General features: G+C 56.1%; 2 protein-coding genes across 2 annotated transcripts; one reads left to right on the plus strand and one right to left on the minus strand.

Annotated features, from left to right (window-relative positions):
* Window positions 1-4499: 4499 nt before the first annotated feature.
* On the plus strand, window positions 4500-9421 carry LOC308259945 (F-box only protein 6-like; the record flags this gene model as incomplete). The annotated part of the gene is made up of 5 exons (XM_080691285.1): window positions 4500-4768; window positions 7579-7705; window positions 8086-8181; window positions 8964-9099; window positions 9185-9421. The coding sequence occupies exons 1-5, from the start codon at window positions 4504-4506 to the stop codon at window positions 9419-9421; spliced, it is 861 nt and encodes a 286-aa protein (XP_080547411.1). The 5' UTR covers window positions 4500-4503.
* A 557-nt stretch (window positions 9422-9978) lies between these two features.
* Window positions 9979-13986, minus strand: MAD2L2 (mitotic arrest deficient 2 like 2; the record flags this gene model as incomplete). The annotated part of the gene is made up of 8 exons (XM_080690723.1): window positions 9979-10020; window positions 10224-10316; window positions 10699-10772; window positions 10947-11041; window positions 11916-12016; window positions 12423-12494; window positions 13750-13868; window positions 13947-13986. 8 exons carry the CDS (start codon window positions 13984-13986, stop codon window positions 9979-9981), a joined length of 636 nt encoding a protein of 211 aa, XP_080546849.1.
* Window positions 13987-21536: the final 7550 nt, after the last annotated feature.

The following is a 21536-nucleotide window of genomic DNA, read 5'->3' on the forward strand; positions in this document are numbered from 1 at the left end:
ATACCCGAGCTACATCCAGCCCTATTTTTAAATTTTATTTATTTATTTATTTTGGTGATACTAGAGGTGGAACCTGGAGGCTTTTCTACTTCAGGGCTATACTCCCAGACCTATTTTATACTTTATTTTGAAACAGGGCCTCACTAAGTTGGAGAGGGCCCCACTAAGCAGCTGAGGCTGGACCTTCTCCCATCTCAGGTACCAAGTACTGGGATTACAAGCGTGCACCACCACCCAGCTCCATAAATTATGTTTTTATAGTATATATAATATATACATGTGTGTGTATATATATGTGTATATATGTATGTATGTGTGTGTGTGTGTATATATATATATATATATATGGTGTGTGTGTGTGTGTGTGTGTGTGTGTGTGTGTGTGTGTTTCCAAGAGAATTTTTGTGAGTCAACCAAGGCCTGGGACAGCACAGCTCACACCCACAGTCGGCTCTGCCCCTGCAGGGAGAGGCCCCTGAGTTTGGGGTGGAGAACCGGCTCTACCTCGCTCTGCCGGGAAACAGGGAAACTGAGGCCTGAGGCGTGGCCCGTGACCCCGGCGGGAGCGGGATGGGCAGCGGTTCCCGGCAGGGCCTCACTTGCGGAGGAGGAAGCGGGAAGGGGTGGTGCCGGCGGCCGCGCGACGGGGCTGAAGCGGCGGCGGGGGCGGGGCCCGAGGAGGGGGCGTGGCCCGAGGAGGGGCGGGGCGGCCGCGCGACGGGGCTGAAGCGGCGGCGGGGGGCGTGGCCCGAGGAGGGGGCGGGGCGTGGCCCGAGGAGGGGCGGGGCGGGGCCCGAGGAGGGGCGGGGCGGGCTCGCGGCGGGGCCCGGCTCGGGGCGGGGCGTGCGCGGCGCGTGACGCGGGCGGACGGACGGACGGACGGGCGGGGCGCAGGCCGGGCCGTCGGTGCTGCCAGCGGGGCTCGGCCCCCGCCCAGGTCGCGGCCCAGCGGGCCGGGGGCGGCGCGCGGGAGGGCGCGGGGCGGGGGGCGCGGCGGCCACCGGGCCCAAGGACCTGGCCGGGGCCGCGGCGCGGAGCCCGCCCCCTGCCGGAGCTGGGCGTCCCGGGCTGGGGCTCAGGCCGGAGCTGGGCGTCCCCCGGAGGGGCCGGAGCCGGGGTCGGGGCGAGGCCGGGGGTCGCCAGCTCGCTGGCCGCCGCCCTCGGGCGCCCCCCCCACAAAAGCCAGGGCCGGCCGTGGACGCCGCGGTGGGAACCGGCTCCCCGAGACCGCGAGCCGAGCCCAGCGGTGCTGCTTGGGGCTGGAACTGGAGCGTTGAACCCAGGAGCATTCTACTTCAGGGCTTCGCCTCCTGCCAAGCTTTATTTTATTATTTGGAAACAGGGTCTCACTAAGTTGTTGAGGGTCTGAATAAGATGCTGAGGCTGGCCCTGAACTTGTGACCCTCAGTCTCCCCGGTACTGGGATTATAGGCGTGGACTCCCACACCCTACTAGTCGTCAGCAGCTGAATGCGCAGATTCCCCCACACCCCAGCCCCTCCCCCGGTACAGCGGTTGCACCCCAGCCTGCTCCTGCTCCAGCCCTTTGTGTTTTTTGAGACAAGTCTCAGTAAAGTGCCCAGGCTGGCCTACAATTCACGACCTTCCTGCCCCTGCCTCCAGGCTCAGCAGACTTTTTTTTTTTTTTTTAGGTACTGGGGATTAAGCCTAGGGGCTTTCTACCTTTGAGCTACATCCCCTAGCCCTCTCTTTTATCTTAAAAAATTACGGCCTAGCTATACTGAATGCTGGCCTCTAACCTGCAATTCTCCTGTCTCATCCTCCCAAGTACGGGGATTATAGGCTTGCACCCTTGTGCCTGGCTTGAGTTCCTATTTTTAAACTTAACAGCTGGAAGACCTGGCCACACTGGTAGTGGCACGGATGTGCCCCATCTGAGCACTTTTCACCAGGCTTAGGCATCTTATTTACCTGCTGATAGTCTTTTCCTCTGCAGTGCTAAAATGCCCTTCCCTGGCCAGGAGCCAGTTTGACCCACCGAGCTTCCTGTTCCCTAGAAGGGGAACCTATTTGGCCTTCATTCCATGGAAAATCCCTGGAGGCCAGCAAGCTCCCTGCCCCGAGAGTGAAGAACATTCTTTCCCCCAGGTGTAAGCAGATAAGGCCCTTCCCAGCAGGGTGCTAGAGAAAAGCCTGGCCGGCCTGTCCCCACCCACGGGACAAATGCCTGTGGCCTTGGGAATGGGGACAGCCTGAGCAACTGGTCTTCACTCGGCCTGCGGACACCCCAGGCAGCCCCCGCCGCCAGGCCAGGCCAGGGCGCCCAGCTTGGGGGCCGGAGGTGGTTCCACAGCTGAGGCCCAGAACAAACATGAATGAGTCTGGGGGTGTAAACCAGATTTTATATTCTGGCAGAGAATCCGCGGCGTTTACAGAACGGCCACAGAAACCCTCACGGAACAAACAAATAACAATCTTAGAGGTCACCTAGCCAACTGGCTTAAAAATTAAGCAATTAGCACCCTATTTCAAAATAAATAAACCGGGTGTGGTGGCACAGGCTTGTAATCCCAGTACTTGGGAAGCTGACCTCAGGAGGATCGCGGGTTCAGAGCCAGCCTCGCGGTGTAGCAAGACTCTGAGAAATTTTATTTCTTTATTTCCAAATAAAGAAATAAAAATTCAGGCAGGGGGTATAGCTTGGAGGTAGAATGCCTCTAGATTCAATCCCCAGGGCCAAAAATAAAACAGCTGGGGTATAGCCCAGAGGTAGAATGCCCCTGGGTTCAACACCATAGTACTAAAAAAAAAAAAAAAAAAAAAAGCAATTACCTTTTAATGAGGGGAGGGACTTTAACATTTTGTCCCTAAAGACCTTTCCTGTTTGTTTTTAGTCTTGCTGTGTGGACCAGGTTTTCCTTAAACTCCTGAGCTCAGAGCCATCGGCTTGCCTCAGTCTCCCAAGTAGCTGGGCTTGGCAGTTTTATGTGGCTGCATCTGGGACTGTCCCTAAAGACTTTTTTTTTTTGGGGGGGGGTTACTGGGGATTGAATCCAGGAACATTCTACCTCTGAGCTACAGCCCCAGCCCTATTTATTTATTTATTTTTTTATTATTATTATTATTTTTTGGTGGTACTGGGGTTCCTGGAAGCCCTTCTACCTCCGGGATACACTCCCACGGGCTACACTCCCAGACCTATTTTTTTTAACATTTTTATATGGAAACAAGAGTCTCTTAAGCCAGAGAGGCTGGCTTCGAACCAGCGCGATCCTCCTGTCTCCGCCTCCCAAGCGCGGGGATTACAAGCTTGCGCCACCACGCCCGGCGCAGCCCTATTTATTTATTTATTTATTTATTTATTTATTTATTTATTTATTTGTGTGGTACTGGGGATGGAACCCAGGGGCATTGTACTTCTAAGCTACACCCCAGCCCTATTTATTTATTTATTTATCTATCTATCTGTGTGGTACTGGGGATGGAACCCAGGGGCATTGTACTTCTAAGCTACACCCCCAGCCCTATTTTTTAGTTTTTTTGTTTTTGGTGGTACTGGGGTTCCTGGAAACCCTTCTACCTCTGAGCTACACTCCCAGACCTATTTTTTTAAATATATTTATTTGGAAACAGGGTCTCTTAATCCAGCAAGGCTGGCTTCAAACCTGCGCGATCCTCCTGCCTCCGCCTCCCAAGCGCGGGGATTACAAGCGTGCGCCACCATGCCCGGCACTAGCATTTTTATTTTTTGAGACAGGGTCTCACTGAGTTGTGAAGGACAGCTAAGGCTGTCCACGAGTTGTGATCCTCTGGTCTCTGCCTCTCGAATGCTAGGATTACAAGTGTGTGCCACCACTTCTGACCTTTTTTTTTTTTAATTTTTTTTGGTACTGGGGATGGAACCCAGGGGCTTTCTACCTCCAGGCTGCACTCCCAGACCTATCTTATATTTTATTATTTGGAAACAGGGTCTCACTAAGCTTCTGAGAGCCTAAGTAGCTGAGGCTGGCTTCAAACCTATTGATCCTCCTGTGTGCAAAGCCTCCCAAGTATTGGGATTACAAGCCTGCGCCACCACACCCGGCTTCTTTTCATCTCTGAAATAAGATCTTGCTAAGTTGTGGAGGGCCTCAGGAAGTTACTGAGGTTGGTAGCAAACCCGTGATCCTCCTGTCTCAGGCTCTCAAGCACTGGGATTACAGGTGTGCGCCAACCCGCCCAGCTTTATTTTTTGTTTTGAAACAGGGTCTCACTAGGTTGTGAGAATTTCACTACCTTGCCAAGGCTGTCGTCTAACTTGGGATCCTCCTGTCTCAGCCTTCCAAGTACTGGGATTACAAGCGTGTGCCACCATGCCTGGCTAAGACTTTATTACACCCTTCCAAACATGTGTAGCATGGGACGCCTGTGTCACGGAGGGACCCCCAGGGATGCTCCCTCACTCCTCTTTTTCACAAAAGAGGAAACAGGAGTCAAAGAGCCAGTCCCTGGGTTCTGAGGATGGCCTCCACTGTCCCCCGCAGGCTGTGCGCCGCCCACCGCCATGGCCATGGTCAGCATCAACGAGCTGCCGGAGAACATCCTGCTGGAGCTGTTCACGCACGTGCCCGCCCGCCAGCTGCTGCTGCGCTGCCGGCCCGTGTGCAGCCTCTGGAGGGACCTCATCGACCTGGTGAGCCTCTGGAAGCGGAAGTGCCTGCGCGAGGGCTTCATCACGGAGGACTGGGACCAGCCCGTGGCCGACTGGAAGATCTTCTACTTCCTGTGCAGCCTCCGCAGGAACCTCCTGCGGAACCCGTGTGCGGAAGGTGGGTGGGGTGGAGCTGGCAGGGCCGCCTCGGCCCTGGGTCCTTCTTCCTGGTTCCTCCTCTCCTGCGGGTCTCAGTTCAGAGCCACCCTCCCCATCTAAACAGTGCCCCCCACCCCCCGGCCATCACCTGGGCCGTACGCTGCCGCGTGCTGATTTTTCTGGGCTCCAGCTACCTTACTTATTGTCCTTCCCCTCTGCTGCAGACTTCACAGTCCAGGGTCTGAATGGATCCTGCGTTACTCTGTCGGGTCCACAGTGATGCCTTTTCTTGGCAGCTGCTTGGCAAACTTTTGTGAACGAACACGCTGCAGACCCACCTGTCCCCTTAGCTCTGTCCAAGCTGCCTGACATTATCAAGGGCCTCACCCATGTCGGGCACTCATCCGAGCGACAGAACGACCCCTCACCCCCACCGCGCAGATAAGGAAGGAAGGGTGTGCGCGTGGCACTGGGGAGTGAACCCGGCACTCTACTGCTGAGCTACGTCCCAGCCCTTTTTATTTTTTAATTTTTTAGTACTGGGAATGGAACCCAGGGGCATCCTACCTCCGAGCTACACCCCTAGCCCTATTTTTTATTCTTTATTTCGAAACAGGATCTCACTGAGTTGCAAAGGGCCTCGCTAAGTAGCTGAGGCTGTCTGTGAACCACGATCCTCCTCTCTCAGCCTCCCGAATGCTGGGATCACAAGTGTGCGCCACCACGCCCGGAGCTTATTTTTTATTTTGAGACAGGGTCTTGCTGAGTTACCACACACTGGCCTCAGCCCTGGGATCCTCCTCTGTCAGCCTTGCAAGTACTGGGATTAGAGGCACGCGCCGCATACCTGGCTAACGTGAGGATTTAGTGGTGACCCGCCCGTAGTCTGAGGCCCCTTCTCTCTACTACTCCTCTTCCTGGAGGGATTTTTTCTCTTTCGTTCATTCAGCACACACAGAGCACGTGCTCGTGCTCTGGCAGGTGACCGCAGCGAGGAAGAGGCCCAGTCTGGGCTCTTAAGAACCCTTCGTCCTTGCTAGGACCCTGGGAGTGACCCAGTTAGGGTAGCCCCGTTTGCTCGACGGGGTGCTCGGGCCCCAAGATGAGCGACTTGCCCAGAGATCTAGAGCAGCCGGGTCCTGCCAATGAAGGCTCAGGCCTCGCAGACAACGCCCAGCCACAGACACCTAATCTCCCCACCTGCCCCAGTTTCTGTTCAGAAGCCTCGGAGCCAGCCCACAGCCGTGGCCTGTGGGGTCAGCCGGCTCGCTCCCGTCTCCCTGGCCTAGCTCGGCACCATCCCGGTCCCCGGGGTTCTGCAGTGAAGCCTGACTCCACTGGGGAGGCCCCAGAACACTGGGGAGCAGGCGCAGCGTCAGCGGAGGGGCAAGCAGGTCATTTGGAAGGGCTCCCGTGTCTCTTGTGGTCAGCCTGGGCAGGGGAGCACTACTGCCTTGCAAGGTCTAAGATCAGCCCGAAGGGGAGACGCTCTGACCTGCTCGGCCCAACTCCCCTTTCCAGCAGCCACCAGCCCAGACACCCCCTCACTATAAACCCAGATCATCGGAATCATGGGAACAATGTCCCACTATGTCTGGACCACCCCAAGTCAGTTCTCTCGGCGCCTCAAATCATGGGTGCAGAGTGGCTGGGGGGTCTTCTCCCTCCTGGACCCCATGGGAGACGGGCATTCACAGAGGAACTCATGTCAGCACTCAGGATCAGTGCCATCACTGCCCCTTCGTAACTGAATTTTTCAAGACCTGAAACTTAGCCGGGCATGGTGGCGCGCGCTTGTAATCCCAGCATTTGGGAGGCTGAGACCAGAGGGTCACAGTTCACGGATAGCTTCAGCTACTTAGTGAGACCCTCCACAACTTAGTGAGACCCTGTTTCAAAATAAAAAATACAGAGCCGGGCGTGGTGGCTCACACTTGTCATCCCAGCATTTGGGAGGCTGAGACAGGAGGATCCGGGTTCGTGGCCAGCCTCAGCTACTAATTAGACCCTCTGCAACTCAGTGAGACCCTGTTTCCAAATAAAGAATAAAAAATAGGACTGGGGGTGTAGCTCAGAGGTAGAATGCCCTGGGTCTCATCCCCAGTACCACATACAAAAAAATAAAAGTAAAAAAATAAAGAATACAAAATAGGGCAGGGGGTGTAGCTTGGAGGTCGTATGCCCCTGGGTTCCATCCCCAGTACTACACACACCAAAAAAAAAAAAAAAAAAAAAAAGACTTGAAACTTGAGCCTGGAGTAGCAGTGCACACCTGTAATCTCAGCAGATGGGAGGTCAGGGCAGGAAGATCTCGGCTTCAAGGCCAGCCTTAGCAACCTAGCGAGAACCTGTTTCAAAATAAAAAGGACGGAAGTATAGCTCAGATGGTGGGAGTATAGCTCAGATGGCGAATGCCCCTGGCTTCAGTCCCCAGTACTAAAACAAAACAGAACCTGAAGCTTGGGTGTTGGAGCCCTGGGGCAACATGGAGCAGGAAAGGTCTGGTTCAGAATTTCTGATGGTGCCTTTGGAGCCAAGCCAGTTTGGGGCTGAGTGGAAGGCAAGGAGGGAGTCCCAGGTCAGAGCCGATAAGGAGGGGACAGATGGGGATGTGTTGGAAGAGGGGGGCCTTGTAGTTGGGGTGCTAACCCTGGCTGCACAGTGCCCCTGAGGAGGAGCAAGCTGAGCGACCCTTGGGGCGTCCTCTGCCCCAGCAAGCTGAGTGCAGGAAGCCCTGCCTCCTGAGAGGACGCTAGCTACCCATCCTCCCTGGGCCGGGAAGGACCGCACTCAGCTTACGGGGACTTCAGCTCCTCTCGTTTCTCCTAGAGGACATGCGGTCGTGGCACATCGACACCAACGGGGGGGACGAGTGGAGGGTGGAGAGCCTCCCTGGAGCGCACGGCGAGAACTTTCCTGACCCCCAAGTCAAGAAGTACTTTGTCACGTCCTACAGGTAAGACACTGGACCTTGCCAAAGGTCGGGCCTTGGTGAGGGCCCCTAGAAACGCGAGGGAGGCGGGTCTCGGACACACAGTCCGCGGCTTCCTGGAGCCAGCGAACTTGGTGGCAGCGGGGACATCAGTTTCCGGCCACCAGAAGCCCACTGGGAAGTAGGCGTCAGGCATTTCCAAGTGGCCCCAGGCTACAAAGGAGCTACAGAGGGCCCCGGGATGAGGGGCTCTGGACAGACACGTAGAGGGCCAGGCAGCCCACATGAATCCCGGTTCTGCACGCGGGTGGGGCTGGGGAGGGCAGGAGAGGGCCCGCCCGATGGTGGCCAGGCCCCACCGCCTGGGCGCACCTGGAGCCAAGGCCTCGCCCTCTGCTTCCCAGCATGTGCCTCAAGTCTCAGCTGGTGGACCTGAAGGCCGAGGGCTACTGGGAGGAGCTACTGGACACCTACCGGCCTGACATCACCGTCAAGGACTGGTGAGTAGGGCCGTGCCTGTGCCCCCACATCCTGCTCCTTTTCTCCCCACCTCCTGCCAAGGTCACAGGGTCAGAGAATCCATAGCAAGTGCCCTCACTGCCCAGCTGGCCCTAGACCACGCAGGCCTGGCTCCACCTGCCCGCCCAGCAGCACTTCCTGGCCCCCTGCCACGCAACTAAGGTCCGGGAGCAACACAGGACCCCAGCCCTCCACTTCCGGGAGACTCCCACGCCTTCCTACCCAGGGGCCTCCCCTGGCCTCCCCCCTCTGCCACCTCACAACTCTTTGGATTAATACTTTGGATGCTGGGGGTGGGTCCCGAGCCTCGAGCACACTCTCATCTCTGGTGCTAGGCTGCACTCGGGTCCCCACCTTTTCCTGAGCTCCTGCTTTGCACAGAACTGTCAGAGCAAGGCAGCTCCATTCTGAGGGCAAAGGGCCAGTGCCTGAGGGGTGCTGAGCTGAGCAGGCGTGAGCTGCGTGCCAGCCTCACCTGACTGTCCCAGCCACTCTGAAGCACAGGAGACAGGCCTGGACCGGGGACTGGTCTCTACAGAGGCCTGTTTTGTTTTCTCAGGTCAGATCTGCGGTAGAAACTCAGCAGGTAGCCCCTTATCTAGACAGAGTACCTGAGCCCCATGTGGGCGGGCCGCTCGCCCAGGGGCAGGGCAGATGGGGGTGCTGAGGCCGGCGGGCCGCATGGGCACGGCAGTGGGCAGGAAGGAGCCAGGGCAAGGGCAGCCTCAGGCTCGGGGTCACGCGCTCAACCCTACCTCCGCAGGTGCGCACCCAGAAGGGACTGCGGCAGCACCTACCACATCCGAGTACAGCTGACCTCGGCAGACTACATCGTCCTGGCCTCCTTCGAGCCCCCACCCGTCACCTTCGAGCAGTGGAGCGATGCCGCGTGGACGGAGGTGAGGCCTCCTCCCCACCTCCTGCGGAGCCCACCCCCGCCGGTCAGCCCCATCCAGCGCTGTGATCACTTGCTCGTCTCCCCAGGTCTCTCACACCTTCTCCGACTACCCTCCGGGGGTGCGCCACATCCTCTTCCAGCACGGGGGCAAGGACACCCAGTACTGGGCCGGCTGGTACGGGCCCCGCGTTACCAACAGCAGCATCGTCATCAGCCCCAGGTCAACCAGAAGGCCAGCCTCCGCCGCGGCTCTGCCCGAGAGGCCACCGCCGGGGCAGGACGCCTCGCCGCACCCCACCCGGATCCCTCTCCACAGGCGCTGATGCCCGGCCATCCTCTGCAGCCATCCGTCCATCCACCCTCTGCCCGCGCCAGCCAGAGTTCCTCCAGGCAAGAGTGGAGCGGCGGCAGGCAGCCGAGCGAGGCTGCTCCAGGAGCTCCGTCCCCAGTCCAACCTTGGACAGACCTACCAGCTTGACACTGTCACCTAGCTCTGGGATCTTGTAATAAATTTTTCAGCAAAACCAGCCTGGGGTTGGGCTTACAGGCGTGTGGGAGGGTGTCGGAGAAGCAGCCCCTCGCCCAGGCCCCCCTGCTGCCCCTGTCCCTCCCGCCCTGGCCAGTGACGGCCCAGGCAGCCCGTGGGGCCCCTTTATTGGACTAACTCACAGCACAGCATTTGAGACAGACAGTGACGGCAGCCAGACCGCAGGAGGCTGAGAAATATAAGTCCCGGCATCCCTCATCCTTCAGAGGCGGCCAGGCCGGAGGCGGGTGTCCGTACACAGAGGCAGTAAGAGCACTTAGAGTCAGGGTGGCCCTGCAGTGTGTCCCCGCTGGGGCCCAGTCTGATGGCTGCGGCATCCGAGGGGGGGCACCGTCAGCTGCTCTTATGAGCGCGTTCTTCCACATAGAGCTGCATCTAATAGAAAGAGACAGACGGCGCTGCTGAGATGGACCACCGGTGCCTACTCCACAGCGCTCCCGAGCCTGGGCAGGCAGAGCCCTGCCAGAGGTGGACTGGGGAGGGCGGGGCCTCACACCAGGCCTGCCTGCCCCTCGGCCAGCCGGCCCGCACCTTGCCTCCTCAGCGTACCTTAAATAAAGCCTTCCCCCGCGGCTCACCTTTAGAATGTCCGATGTCATGGTTTTCAGGGGTATCAGCCGGGGGTCGTGCATGTGGACATCCTGCTCGTCCGCCAGGATCCAGGGAAAGTCCTAGGAAGGGGGCCACAGCGGGAGTTTGGGGGGCTGCACCCTGGCCCGCCTTCACTTGGCGCCCCTCCCCTCCAGAGTTGGGGTCCTCGCAATCCCGAGGGAGCCGTTAGCAATGAAGATTCCCAGGCCCCCCCACCAGGGATTTACAAACTCTGAGCATCAAATCGGAAACTGAGAGGCCCACTTCAGTGAAGGCAGGGGCTCCGTCAGGGCTCCTCTCGGCTCTGGGGCCCCAGTGGAGTGGTGGCCAGGTGGCCGTGCAGCTCAGACAGGAGAACCTGCCGGGTGCCTGGCACTGCCACGAGCAGCCCCCTCGGCCACCCAGAACCGCACAGCGTGTTTTCAGAGCCCCGGCTGCGCCCCGCACCCCCAGCCCACGCACCTTGATGACCTGGATCTTCTCCATGTTGCGAGTGGCGGCTTCCCTCGTGTGCACCAGGACCGTGAAGGTGCAGCCTGCAGGGGCGAGAGTGGTCAAGGCCAGGCCGCTCCCTGTCCACCCAGTGCAGTGGGAGCCCAGCCAGGAAAAGGCAGCCTCGAGGCCAGGTGGAGTCCACCAGGGAAGCTGCGGAGGAGGTGGGCCCAGGGGCTCTGAAGACCGGAACTGAGGACGCCCAGGGGTGCGCGCACCTGGGGGGTTGTGGTCCAGGACGGCGTCGCACACGCTGATCTTCAGGATGAAGGCTCGGAGCAGCTGCTCCACATGAGACAGCAGGGAGTCTGAGCTGGGAACAAGGAGGTTGCATCCAGCTGAGGCCCAGAGCCCTGGCCCAGGCACCCAGGGGGATAGGGCACAGGACCTGTGCAGCCAGCCAGCCAGGGGAACCCGGATTTCCTCTTCATGGCCTACCAGGACACTAGCCAGTGGGGAAAGGGCTGCCGGAGGCCATACAGCTAGGGGGGGGGGGTTGGTGCCTCACCACAGAAAGCACACAGCTGGCCAGCTCCTGGGTTTGCCACAGCCCAGTGCCAGTTCACTACGGACTAGACCCTTGTCCTGGGCTCTACCACCGGGGAAGCTTCCCCCATAAAGCAGCAGGCATTCACCAATGCTAGGATTTCCCATGTGTGACATGGGAGGGTAACCATGTCTCCTCATAGACAAGTGGCCACATCTGGGCCACTAATGGCACCTCTTGCCTCCCCCCACCCCCACCCTGGCCTGCCTTTATTTATTTACTGTGTGTACTGGGGAGTGAACCCAGGAGCATTCCACCTCTGAGCTACACCCCCAGCCTTATTTTATTATTTTGCAGTGCTGGGGATTGAAACAGGGGCATCCTACCTCCAAGTTACGCCTTCAGCCCTATTTTTTATTCTTTTGTGAAAAAGGGTCTCACTAAGCTGGGGAAGGCCTCACTAAGTAGCAGAGGCTGGCCATGAAACGGTCTCACCAAGTTACTGGGAGTCTCACAAAGTTGTGGAGAACCTGCAATCCTCCCTGTCTCAGCCGCCCAAGTAACTGGGTTACAGGTATGTGCTACTAGGCCCGACTCCCCTCAGGCCTTTACCAAGGTGGTCGGGGGCTGCCTTAAGGACAGACAGGGGTTACTGCTGAAGGCAGCTGGCCAGCCAGTGGACACAGGGACAGCAGCTCACCTGATGGACAGAAGCGGGGGCTGAGTGATCTCAAAGACAAACTTCTCCACCGGGCGGTGCTCTTTATCCAAAATCACCACCACCACCTTCTCCACATCATTCTGCAAGGACAGGAATTCCCCAGGGCAGGTAGGAGAGGGCCAGCCCCGCCCTCCTCAGCTGCCTGCCCCAGGCAGACTGAGAGCCCAGAAAGTGGGTTTGAGAAGCTCAGTTGGCGCTAGGACAGGCTGGGAGGAGAGGTGCTGTACTACCCGGGTGCCGCAAACATGGGGAGAACTTGGCACCCAGCCCCACTAACCCAGACTCCCAGGCCCACCACGGGGCTCCCCAGGTGTGGCCCACATGCCCTGGGGCGCGTCACCAACTGGCTGGGGGTGGTCTCTGGAGTCAAAGGTTTCTAGGTATCAGGACCCCACATAATCTCAGCGTCACCCCATTCCAGAGATGGGCCCATAAGCATGAAGGAACAGGTTGGGGGTGAGGGGTGGAAGGGCCTGGCACCCTCACCTTCTCCAGGAGGGGCTTGACGCAGTGCAGCGTGTCCTGGATGTACTGATTCAGCTCCGGATGGCAGGACATCTGCATACAACCCCACGCAGCTGTTGAGGCCCGAGGCTCAGATGGGGATCCCACTAACACCCCTTACCACCAACACCACTGTTGGCCTTTGGGTAGAAGCCCAGCGGCTCCCAAGGGCTCCCAGCCCGATAGACCTGACCTCCTATCATGGGGCTAAGAGCTGCCAATTTATCCAAGGTGAAGAGAATTCAAAGACAAGAATTAAGTCTCAACACTAGCATTAAATATACCATTACAGCTAGTCGTGGTGGCACACATCTGTAATCCCAGCATTTGGGAGGCTGAGACAGGAGGATCACAGGTTCACGCCAGCCTCAGCTACTCAGGAGGCCCTCCGCAACTTAGCAAGACCATATTTCAAAAATAAAGAATAGCTAGGCATGGTGGCACACACTTGTAATCCCAGCATTCGGGAGGCTGAGACAGGAGGATCTGGGTTTGTGGCCAGCCTCAGCTACTACTTAGTGAGGCCCTCTGCAACTCAGTGAGACCCTGTTTCAAAATAAAGAATATAAAATAAGGCTAGGGGTGTAGCTCAGAGGTAGAAGGCCCCTGGGTTCCCTCCCCAATACCACAAAAAAAGAAAAAGAAAAAGAAATAAATAATAATTTTTAAAAATAGGGCTGGGGTGTAGCTCTGAAGGTAGAATGTCCTGGGTTCACTCCCAAGTCACACACACACACACACACACACACACACACTACAGTGGCACATGCCTGTAATCCCAGGACGTGCGAGGCTGAGACAGAATTTCAAGTTGGAGCCAGTCTCAGCAATTTAGCAAAGCTCTCAATAACTCAGCCAGATCCTATTTCCAAATAAAAAATAAAATAAGCTTCAGGATGTAGCTCGGAGGTAGTATTTTCCTGAGTTCAATCCCCAGCATTACAAAAATGTGTGTGTGTGTGTGTGTGTGTGTGTGTGTGTGTGTCCCCTAATGTAGGATCACATTTTCAGCCTGAAAAGTCGGTCTGAAAAAGTCTCTAAAATTGTGCAAAAAGCTTTATTTATGGACATGGGCCATTTTTCCAGAGACAGGGTCCAGAAATTTAACCACAATTCAAAAGTTAAGCACTAGGAACTAGACATGATGGTACATGCCTGTAATCTCAGTACTTGGAAGGCTGAGACAGGAGGATGGCAGGCTCCGGGCCAGCCTCAGCAAAAAAAAAAAAAAAAAAAAAAAAAAAAAAAAAAAAAAAAAATTAAAGGAAGGTTGGGGGTGTAGCCCGGAGACGGGGGAGGGGGGGCTCACCTGGACCGGCACATTGTACTTCTTGCGCTTCTGGAAGATGCCCACGGGGTAGACCTCACGCACGTAGAGGATTAGATGCACCGCCACCTCCAGGAACTCGCAGAGCACGTCGGCCACCACTGTGAAGGGGACACGACCGGTGGTCTCGGGAAGCCCTGCGGCCCCGAGCTCCGCCCCCACCGCGGGCAGCCCCCTACCTTGGCCGAAGTTGAGGTCCTGCCGCGTGAGCGTGGTCATCCTCCCCGCTACCTGCGGGAGACGGTGAGAAGGTATTTCCAAAGAACCAAGAGCCGCGGGGTGCGTCTCCCCCGAGCCCCCTGACCCCCGGGGGCGGGAAGCTGGGGCAGGACACCCCCTTCGCCCGGGTCAGCCTCTGCCCGCTGGCCGCCCACGACCCTCGCCCCGCTGGGTGGGGGGCGATAAAGACCAGAGCAGTGCCCGGGAAAAAAGGGCAAGGTTGGCGGACGCAGAAGAAAACAGGTGGAGCGCAGGGCCGGGGGCAGAAAGCCCGACACGCGGAAAGCGGAGCCAGACAAAACGAAGCCCCGCCCCCGCCCGCCGGGCCCCGCCCCGCGGAGCCCCGCCCCCTGCCCCGCTACCGGTGCCGGCTGCGGCCTCGGTTCTCGCCCCGACTCGGTCCGGGCTCCGGCGCCTGGAGTCGCCGGCCGGCCACTCGCGCCTCCCGCTCAGCCCGCGGCCTCGGCGCCGCCGGGTGACGTCTGCGGCGCTCCGGCGGGCCCTAGCGCCGCCGTTGGCCACACCCACTCCCCGCGCTGCCCAATCAGAGCCTCGCTGGGCGGATCCGGGCTAGGGGCGTGGTCTAGGGGCGTGGCTTTCGGCGCCTGAAGGGCGTGGCCCGGCCTGGGCATGGGGGCGTGGCTTCGGCGCCGGAGGGGCGTGGCCCGGTCTGGGCCGAGGGCATCTTAAGACCCGGGAAGTGAGCGCAGCCCTCCCTGCGGCCTCAGGCGGGCGCTGCAAAAGCCGCCACGGATCGCTACGTATATTCCCCTCCAAGGCGCGTCTCGCTTTAGGCGGCACTGGAAGGAGGCCATCGGATCCCAGCATTCGAGAGGCTGAGACCAGAGGATCACGGTTCGCGGACAGCCTCAGCTACTTAGTGAGGCCCTTTGCAAATTAGTGAGACCTGTATATATATATATACACACACACACACACACACACACACACACACACACATACACACAAAATAGGGCAGGAGGTGTAGCTCGGAGGTCAAATGCCCCTGGGTTTCATCCCCGGACCCCCCTCCCCCCCCCAAAAAAAAGAAAAAGGACAGTGACATCTGCTGCAAGCTCCGGGGTCTGCTGCCCAACCGAAAGCGAGAGAACGGCTTGGGGGCGGGACAAGGGAGGAACAGGGGTATATCCGTGACGCCCCGCCCCTGTCCTCAGTGCAGCCCGGCTGGGCCGCCCAAGGGATTCAGATGTCCCCACTGTAGTAACAGCCAGCCTTCCCAGCTCTCCAGCCCAGTGTGGGTGCTGCGGTGAGTGTGCGCCCTGCGTCCTCTCACTGCACCCTCCGAAGAACTGCGGCGGTTGCTACGATTGTCCCTTTTCTGCACACGAGCCAAAAGAGGCCCAGAGGGGTGAAAAGAAACCTGTCTGTCACACAGCTGGGGGCAAAGACGCGCGGCGGCGCCGCCTGCCACGCCTGCCATTGCTCGTTACAGCTCTGAGGTTCCCCAGGGGCAGGCACTCCGTCTGGAGGAGTGGGTAGGCCCCTGAGGCATAATCGTAATATTAAAATAATTGCTGCCCTGAACGGAACACTTAGTATATGCCAAAACTCTGATTTCCCTAATTTTTCATTCACCCTAGAATCGAAGTATCTGCCTTACAACCGCCCTTTGTAGATGGTCAACAGGCGCCGAGATGCGCCCCCTTCAGCCAAGTGGCCAGCTGGAACAGGAAGGTGTTCAGACACTGTAGGACACTAGCTAATTTACAGCCCCCCTGGTGTTCACACGGGAAGCCTAAGGTCAGAGAACGGGCTGTGGAGTTATGGGCGACGCCAGGGGCAGGACCCAGGAGGACTTTGTCTCTGACCTCCAGGGGTGCCAGAGCTGGTGAAGAGTCCCCGCCATCTGTACACAGACCTGGCCAGGAATGTGACGGAGACAGCTCATTACTAGAGAACCCCTTCCCTCCCCCCCCATGCCTCCAACCAACTGCATTATACACACTTCTAGAGAGGGGATTAAGTCACCTGGCCGATTAAGCCAGAAATGACAGGCCCAGCATCTCTCAAAATGCTGCCCTACCTACCCTCTGTGTCAGCCTACCCTCCCCCCTCCAGGGAACCTATTAAACCTAAAGCTGTCTGTCTACCACCCTCACCTCCCAGATCAGGGCACACAGCAGGGCACTGGCCCTTTAACAAGCTCCCCAGGGGCCTGGATGCCCAAGAAAGTGTGGGAAATTGCTACCATCATTTGTCTGCATTTTGTAAAATCTCGATGTTTAACCCAAAGGAAAGAACGGCTTTGTTTCCGGAATCGATGCACTCGGCGGCACATTCTGGACTCAGCGGCCCTACTTAGAGCACTGGGGGATCCTGCCCACACTGTGCCATGCGAAAGAGGGCCATTTCCACGCAGAGCCAGCCTCGTGGCTCAGCGGCTGGCAGACCCGGGCTCTTTAATATGTTAGTGTCGTAAATGTTTCGTTACTTGGGGAGCGTGAGGGTCCTTCCTTGCTGGTTCTGGGAGCTGCCCAGGTATCTTCTCCATTCATGACAGGCCATGACAATCTTAGAGGGACAATTCCTGGGGGGCGGGGTGGGAGCAAGGGCAGAGGGCCAAGCCAGCCTGGGGCCACCAGGGGAACTCGCCTGGGCTTCTGTGGCCATCTGGCTGTTCCCATCTTAATCTCATCAGCCTGATGGATGGCGCAGGACCCAGATTATATTAGGGCCTTAATTTATTACATTTGGAATGCCCGTCTGCCGGGAAACTGTTTTTCAAATGTATTTGCGTGTTTTGCGCTGGACTGGCGACACGCAGGAGGGTGGCTGGGAGGCGAGGATGGATGATAAGGAGGAGAGAGAGCTTATTTGCCGACTGGAGCAGGTCCCTCGGGCCTGCAGTGGGGACAGAGGGGAAATGCACTCCCAAGAGACACGTCCGTGGAAACAGAAGTGGAGCTGCCGGCCCCGAAGAGACCAGAAGAGACCAAGGCCTGCGCAGGTGACAGAGGAGTCCTGGGTGTGCCGAACCCACACGCCACGAGCGAACGGGGTAAAACCAGCAGTGGAGGCCCCTAGGGTTCTTCCCAGGCTCCCTCCCAGCCCTTCAGGCCGATCACAGGATGGAGAATCCTCTGTCCCACCTGCCTAAGGACCCCAGGGCCCAAACACACGGGGACAGAGGAAGGGGGCAGACGGAGGGTCTGAGCCATACGGATCCTGGTGATAAGCCCACTGATACCGGATGTGGGGGGTGGAGCGCGGTCCAACTGGCCTGACCTCATCCATTCTCTCTTTTTTTTCTTTTTCTTTCTTTCTTTTTTCTTTTTTTGTATTGGAAATTAAATCCAGGGGCATCTTACCTCTGAGTTACACTCCAAACCTTTTTTCTTTTTTCTTTTTTCTTTCTTTCTTTCTTTTTTTTTTTTTTTTTTTTTTTTGCGGTACTGGGGATGAAACCCAGGAGCATTCTACCTCCAAGCTACAGGCCTAGCCCTATTTTTTATTCTTTATTTAGAAACAGGGTCTCACTGAGTTGCAAAGGGCCTCACTAAGTAGCTGAGGCTGTCTGTGAACTGCAATCCGCCTCTCTCAGCCTCCCAAATGCTGGAATTACAAGTGTGCACCACCATGCCTGGCCCAGGCCTTTTATTATATATATATATATATTTTTTTTAACTTTAATTTGGGGGTACTGGGGATAGAGGGAGACCAGGAGCATTCTACCTTGAAGCTATACTCCCAGCCCTTTTTACTTATCTTTCTGTGTGTGTGTGTGTGTGTGTGTGTGTGTGTGTGTGTGTGTTACTGGGGATCGAACTCAATTCACCTGTCTTTGAATTACACCTTCACCATTTTTATTTTTATTGTTGAAACAAGGTCTTATTAAGTTTCTGAGGGTTTCGCTAAGTTGCCAAGACTGGCCTTGAACCTGCGATCCTCCAGTCTCAGCCTCCCAAGTAATGAGATTACAGGTGTATGTCACCACACCCAGCTTAATTTTATAATTTTAAAACAAGATCTTGAGCCAGGCATGATAGCACATGCTTGTAATCCCAGCATTTGGGAGGCTGAGACAGGAGGATCACACAGGTTCGCAGCCAGCCTCAGCTACTACTTAGTGAGGCCCTCTGCAACTTAGTGAGACCCTGTTTCAAAATAAGGAACAAAAAATAGGGCTGGGGGTGTAGCTTGGAGGTAGAATGACCCTGGGTTCCATCCCCAGTACTGCAAAAAAAAACCCCACAAAAACAAAAACAATAACCTGTCTCAGCCTCCCAAGTGCTGGGATTACAGTTGTGGGACGTTATGCCTGACCCACATACATTCTTTCAGTTTAACATCTCACCCAGTACCTGGCCAAACTCGGGCGCTCAGTCAGTGTGAGTTAAATGAGGGACTGAAGGAAGACAGGGCTCAGAATGCTGACCACCCGGCTCTGAGCCATTAGCCTGGTCTGAGTCCCAGCTGGGTCTGGATAAACCAGGACTTCTTACTTCCGTATCCGGCCTGTAGGCGGCGCTCCGGAGAGAGGAGCTGTTTCCACACAAGAAGAGAGGGCCATGGAATGTTCCTCCCGGTGCCCCCCAGACCTGGTGACCCCAGATCCAACAGGCCTTTGTCTCTCCCTAGCACTGCCTCTTAATCAGCTCGAAGTTCCTTCTGTCTTTGAACCTCAGTTTCTCACATCTGAAAAATGGGGTGATGGGTCCAGTCTTTTTTTAAATGAGACTCTTTTTTTTTTTTTTTGGTGGTGGTACTGGGACGGAACCCTTCTACCTCCGGGCTACACTCCCAGACCCATTTTATATTTTATTTGGAAACAGGGTCTCTCTTTTTTTTTTTTTTTTTGGTGGTACTGGGGTTCCTGGAAGCCCTTCTATCTCCGGGCTACACTCCCAGACCTATTTTTTTACATTTTTATTTGGAAACAGGGTCTCCTAAGCCAACGCGCGCGGCTGGCTTCGAATCTGCGCGATCCTCCTGTCTCTGCCTCCCAAGCGCGGGGATTACAAGCGTGTGCCACCACGCCCCGAAACAGGGTCTCTTAAGCCAGCACGGCTGGCTTCGAACCCGCACGATCCTCTTGTCTCCGCCTCCCAAGAGCGGGGATTACAAGCGTGTCTTTATGAAAACATACAGCATCTAACACCTAGCATGTAAATAGTCAACAAATGGCCTTTATGACTGTGATCTTTAGATCCCCATACACTGCCAAAGCCCAAAGCAACAACCCTGGACAAGCCAGCAGGCTTTACAGAATCCCAAAAACCCTCCTGAGCTGTAGCCCCTTCCCCATGTCCAGCTCCCAAGGCAAGGGGCAGCCCCACATGGCCTAGGGAGGAGGCACTCGCACCTCAGAGCAGGAGACCTAGAGAGGAAGGAAGTGGGGGCCAGACAGCTCCTCTCCTCCCTCCCCTGACCTTCTGCCATGAGGTGGGGCCTTCACCATCGCCCCAGATCCTGGGGTCCGCAGCTGACTGCAGACCCACGGCCCGTGAGAAGCTTCCAGCACTTCAGCCAGGCTGAAGCCCACACACATCATTCCCTCCTGGGGCTCTGCTGACCTCCAGGATCGCTGACCCTTCCCCAGTCAGGGGTCAGGGGACCTTGGCGATCCTCACCTCTCCTTAGACTCTGACCTCTGCCCAGAGAAATAAACTCCCAGGGACACTAAGTGACCTCCACAGTTTCCAGAGCTTCTGAATCCTCTGAAGCCATTCTGGACCCCAAAGACCTCGCTGCCAACACAACTGCTACTTTTTAAAAAAAAAAACTTCGAACCGGGCGTGATGGTACAGGCTTGGGATCCCAGTACTTGGGAGGCTGAGGCAGGAGGATCACAGGTTCATGGCCAGCCGCTGCTACTTAGTGAGGCCCTTTGCAACTCAGTGAGACCCTGTTTCAAAATAAAAGAATAAAGCCGGGCTTGGTGGCGCACGCTTGTAATCCCCGAGCTAGGGAGGCAGAGATGGGAGGATCTGACAGGTTCAAAGCCAGCCTCTCTGGCTTAAGAGACTTGTTTCCAAATAAAAAAATAAAAATGGGTCTGGTGGCACACGCTTGTAATCCCAGCATTCGGGAGGCTGAGGCCAGAGGATCGTGGTTCGCGGACAGCCTCAGCTACTTAGTGAGGCCCTCTGCAACTCAGTGAGACCCTGTTTCAAAATAAAGAATAAAAAGTAGGGCAGGGGGTGTAGCTTTGAGGTCAAATGCCCCTGGGTTCCATCCCCAGACCCGCAAAAAAAAAAAAAAAAAAAAATAGGTCTGGGTGTGTAGCCCAGAGGTAGAAGGGTTTCCGGGAACCCCAGTACCACCATAAATAAATAATAAATAAATAAAAGAATAATAATAAAAGAATAAAACACACCACATCTTGTTTCTCCTCTCATCACCTGATGGATCTTTAGATCCACTTTGGCCAATCAATCACTCCAGCTTACAGATGGGGAACCTGAGGCCTAAAGTCACCATAACGTGGAAGCGACAGGAGTCTAGGCTTCTCCTAACATGCACCATTTCTCACCGTATCACTCTACGCAGAATACAGAGTCACAAAACCCCGTAATTCACACTGGAAGGCCAAAGCCCTGGCTGTGGTCTTTGCAGGCTCGTGTGATCCTTTGCCAGCTCTTGGAACTGATGGTCCTCTGTTCCTCCCTCAAACAGACCAAGCACACTCCCGCCTCAGGACCTTTGCACAGGCGCTTCCGTTAGCTCTATCATTCTTCTCCCCACAGCTACATGACTCATACCACCATTTTTTCTGCAAAACAGAAACAAAACTAACCCTGCCTCACCAAAGAGTCCTCTCTTGACAAGCACCCCTTCCCAGGACTTCCTGCTGTCTCTCTGGATGCGTTTTCTTTACAGCCAGGTGTGGTGGCACACGCCTGTAATCTCAGCACTTGGGAGCCTGAGACAGGAGGATCGCACAGGTTCGAAGCCAGCTACTTAGTTAGTGAGGCTCTCAGCAGCTTAGTGAGACCCTGTTTCCAAATAAAATATAAAATAGGTCTGGGAGTATAGCCCGGAGGTAGAAAAGCCCCTGGATTCCGCCTCCAGTACCACCTAAATAAATAAACAAACAAACAAACAAACAAACAAAATAGGAGATGTAGCTTGGAGGTAGAATGCCCCTGGGTTCCTTCCCCAGCACCACACACACGCGCGTGCATGCACGCACACACACGCACACACGCACACACACAAGTGCGTTTCCTTCACAGGACTAATTACTACTTACATTTAGGTGTTACCTTCTGTCTCCTTCACTAGAACTTAAGCTCCAAAGAGCAAGAATTCTTGTCTCTGTTGTTTACTAGGGCACCTGGAGTCGCCAACACATAGTAGGTGTTCAATTGGTGTTTATGGAATGAGTGATTTTTTTTTTTTTTGGCAGAACTGGGGATAGAACTCAGGGGCATTCTACCTCTGAGCCACACCCCTCAGCCCTATTTTTTATTCTTTATCTTGAAACAGGGTCTCACTAAGTTGCAGAGGGCCTCACTAAGTAGCTGAGGCTGGCCGAGAACCTGCCATCCTCCTGTCTCAGCCTCCCAAGTACTGGGATTACAAGCCTG

The sequence above is a fragment of the Muscardinus avellanarius genome (genome assembly GCF_963383645.1).
Source record: "Muscardinus avellanarius genome assembly, chromosome: 3".
Classification (NCBI taxonomy): domain Eukaryota; kingdom Metazoa; phylum Chordata; class Mammalia; order Rodentia; family Gliridae; genus Muscardinus; species Muscardinus avellanarius.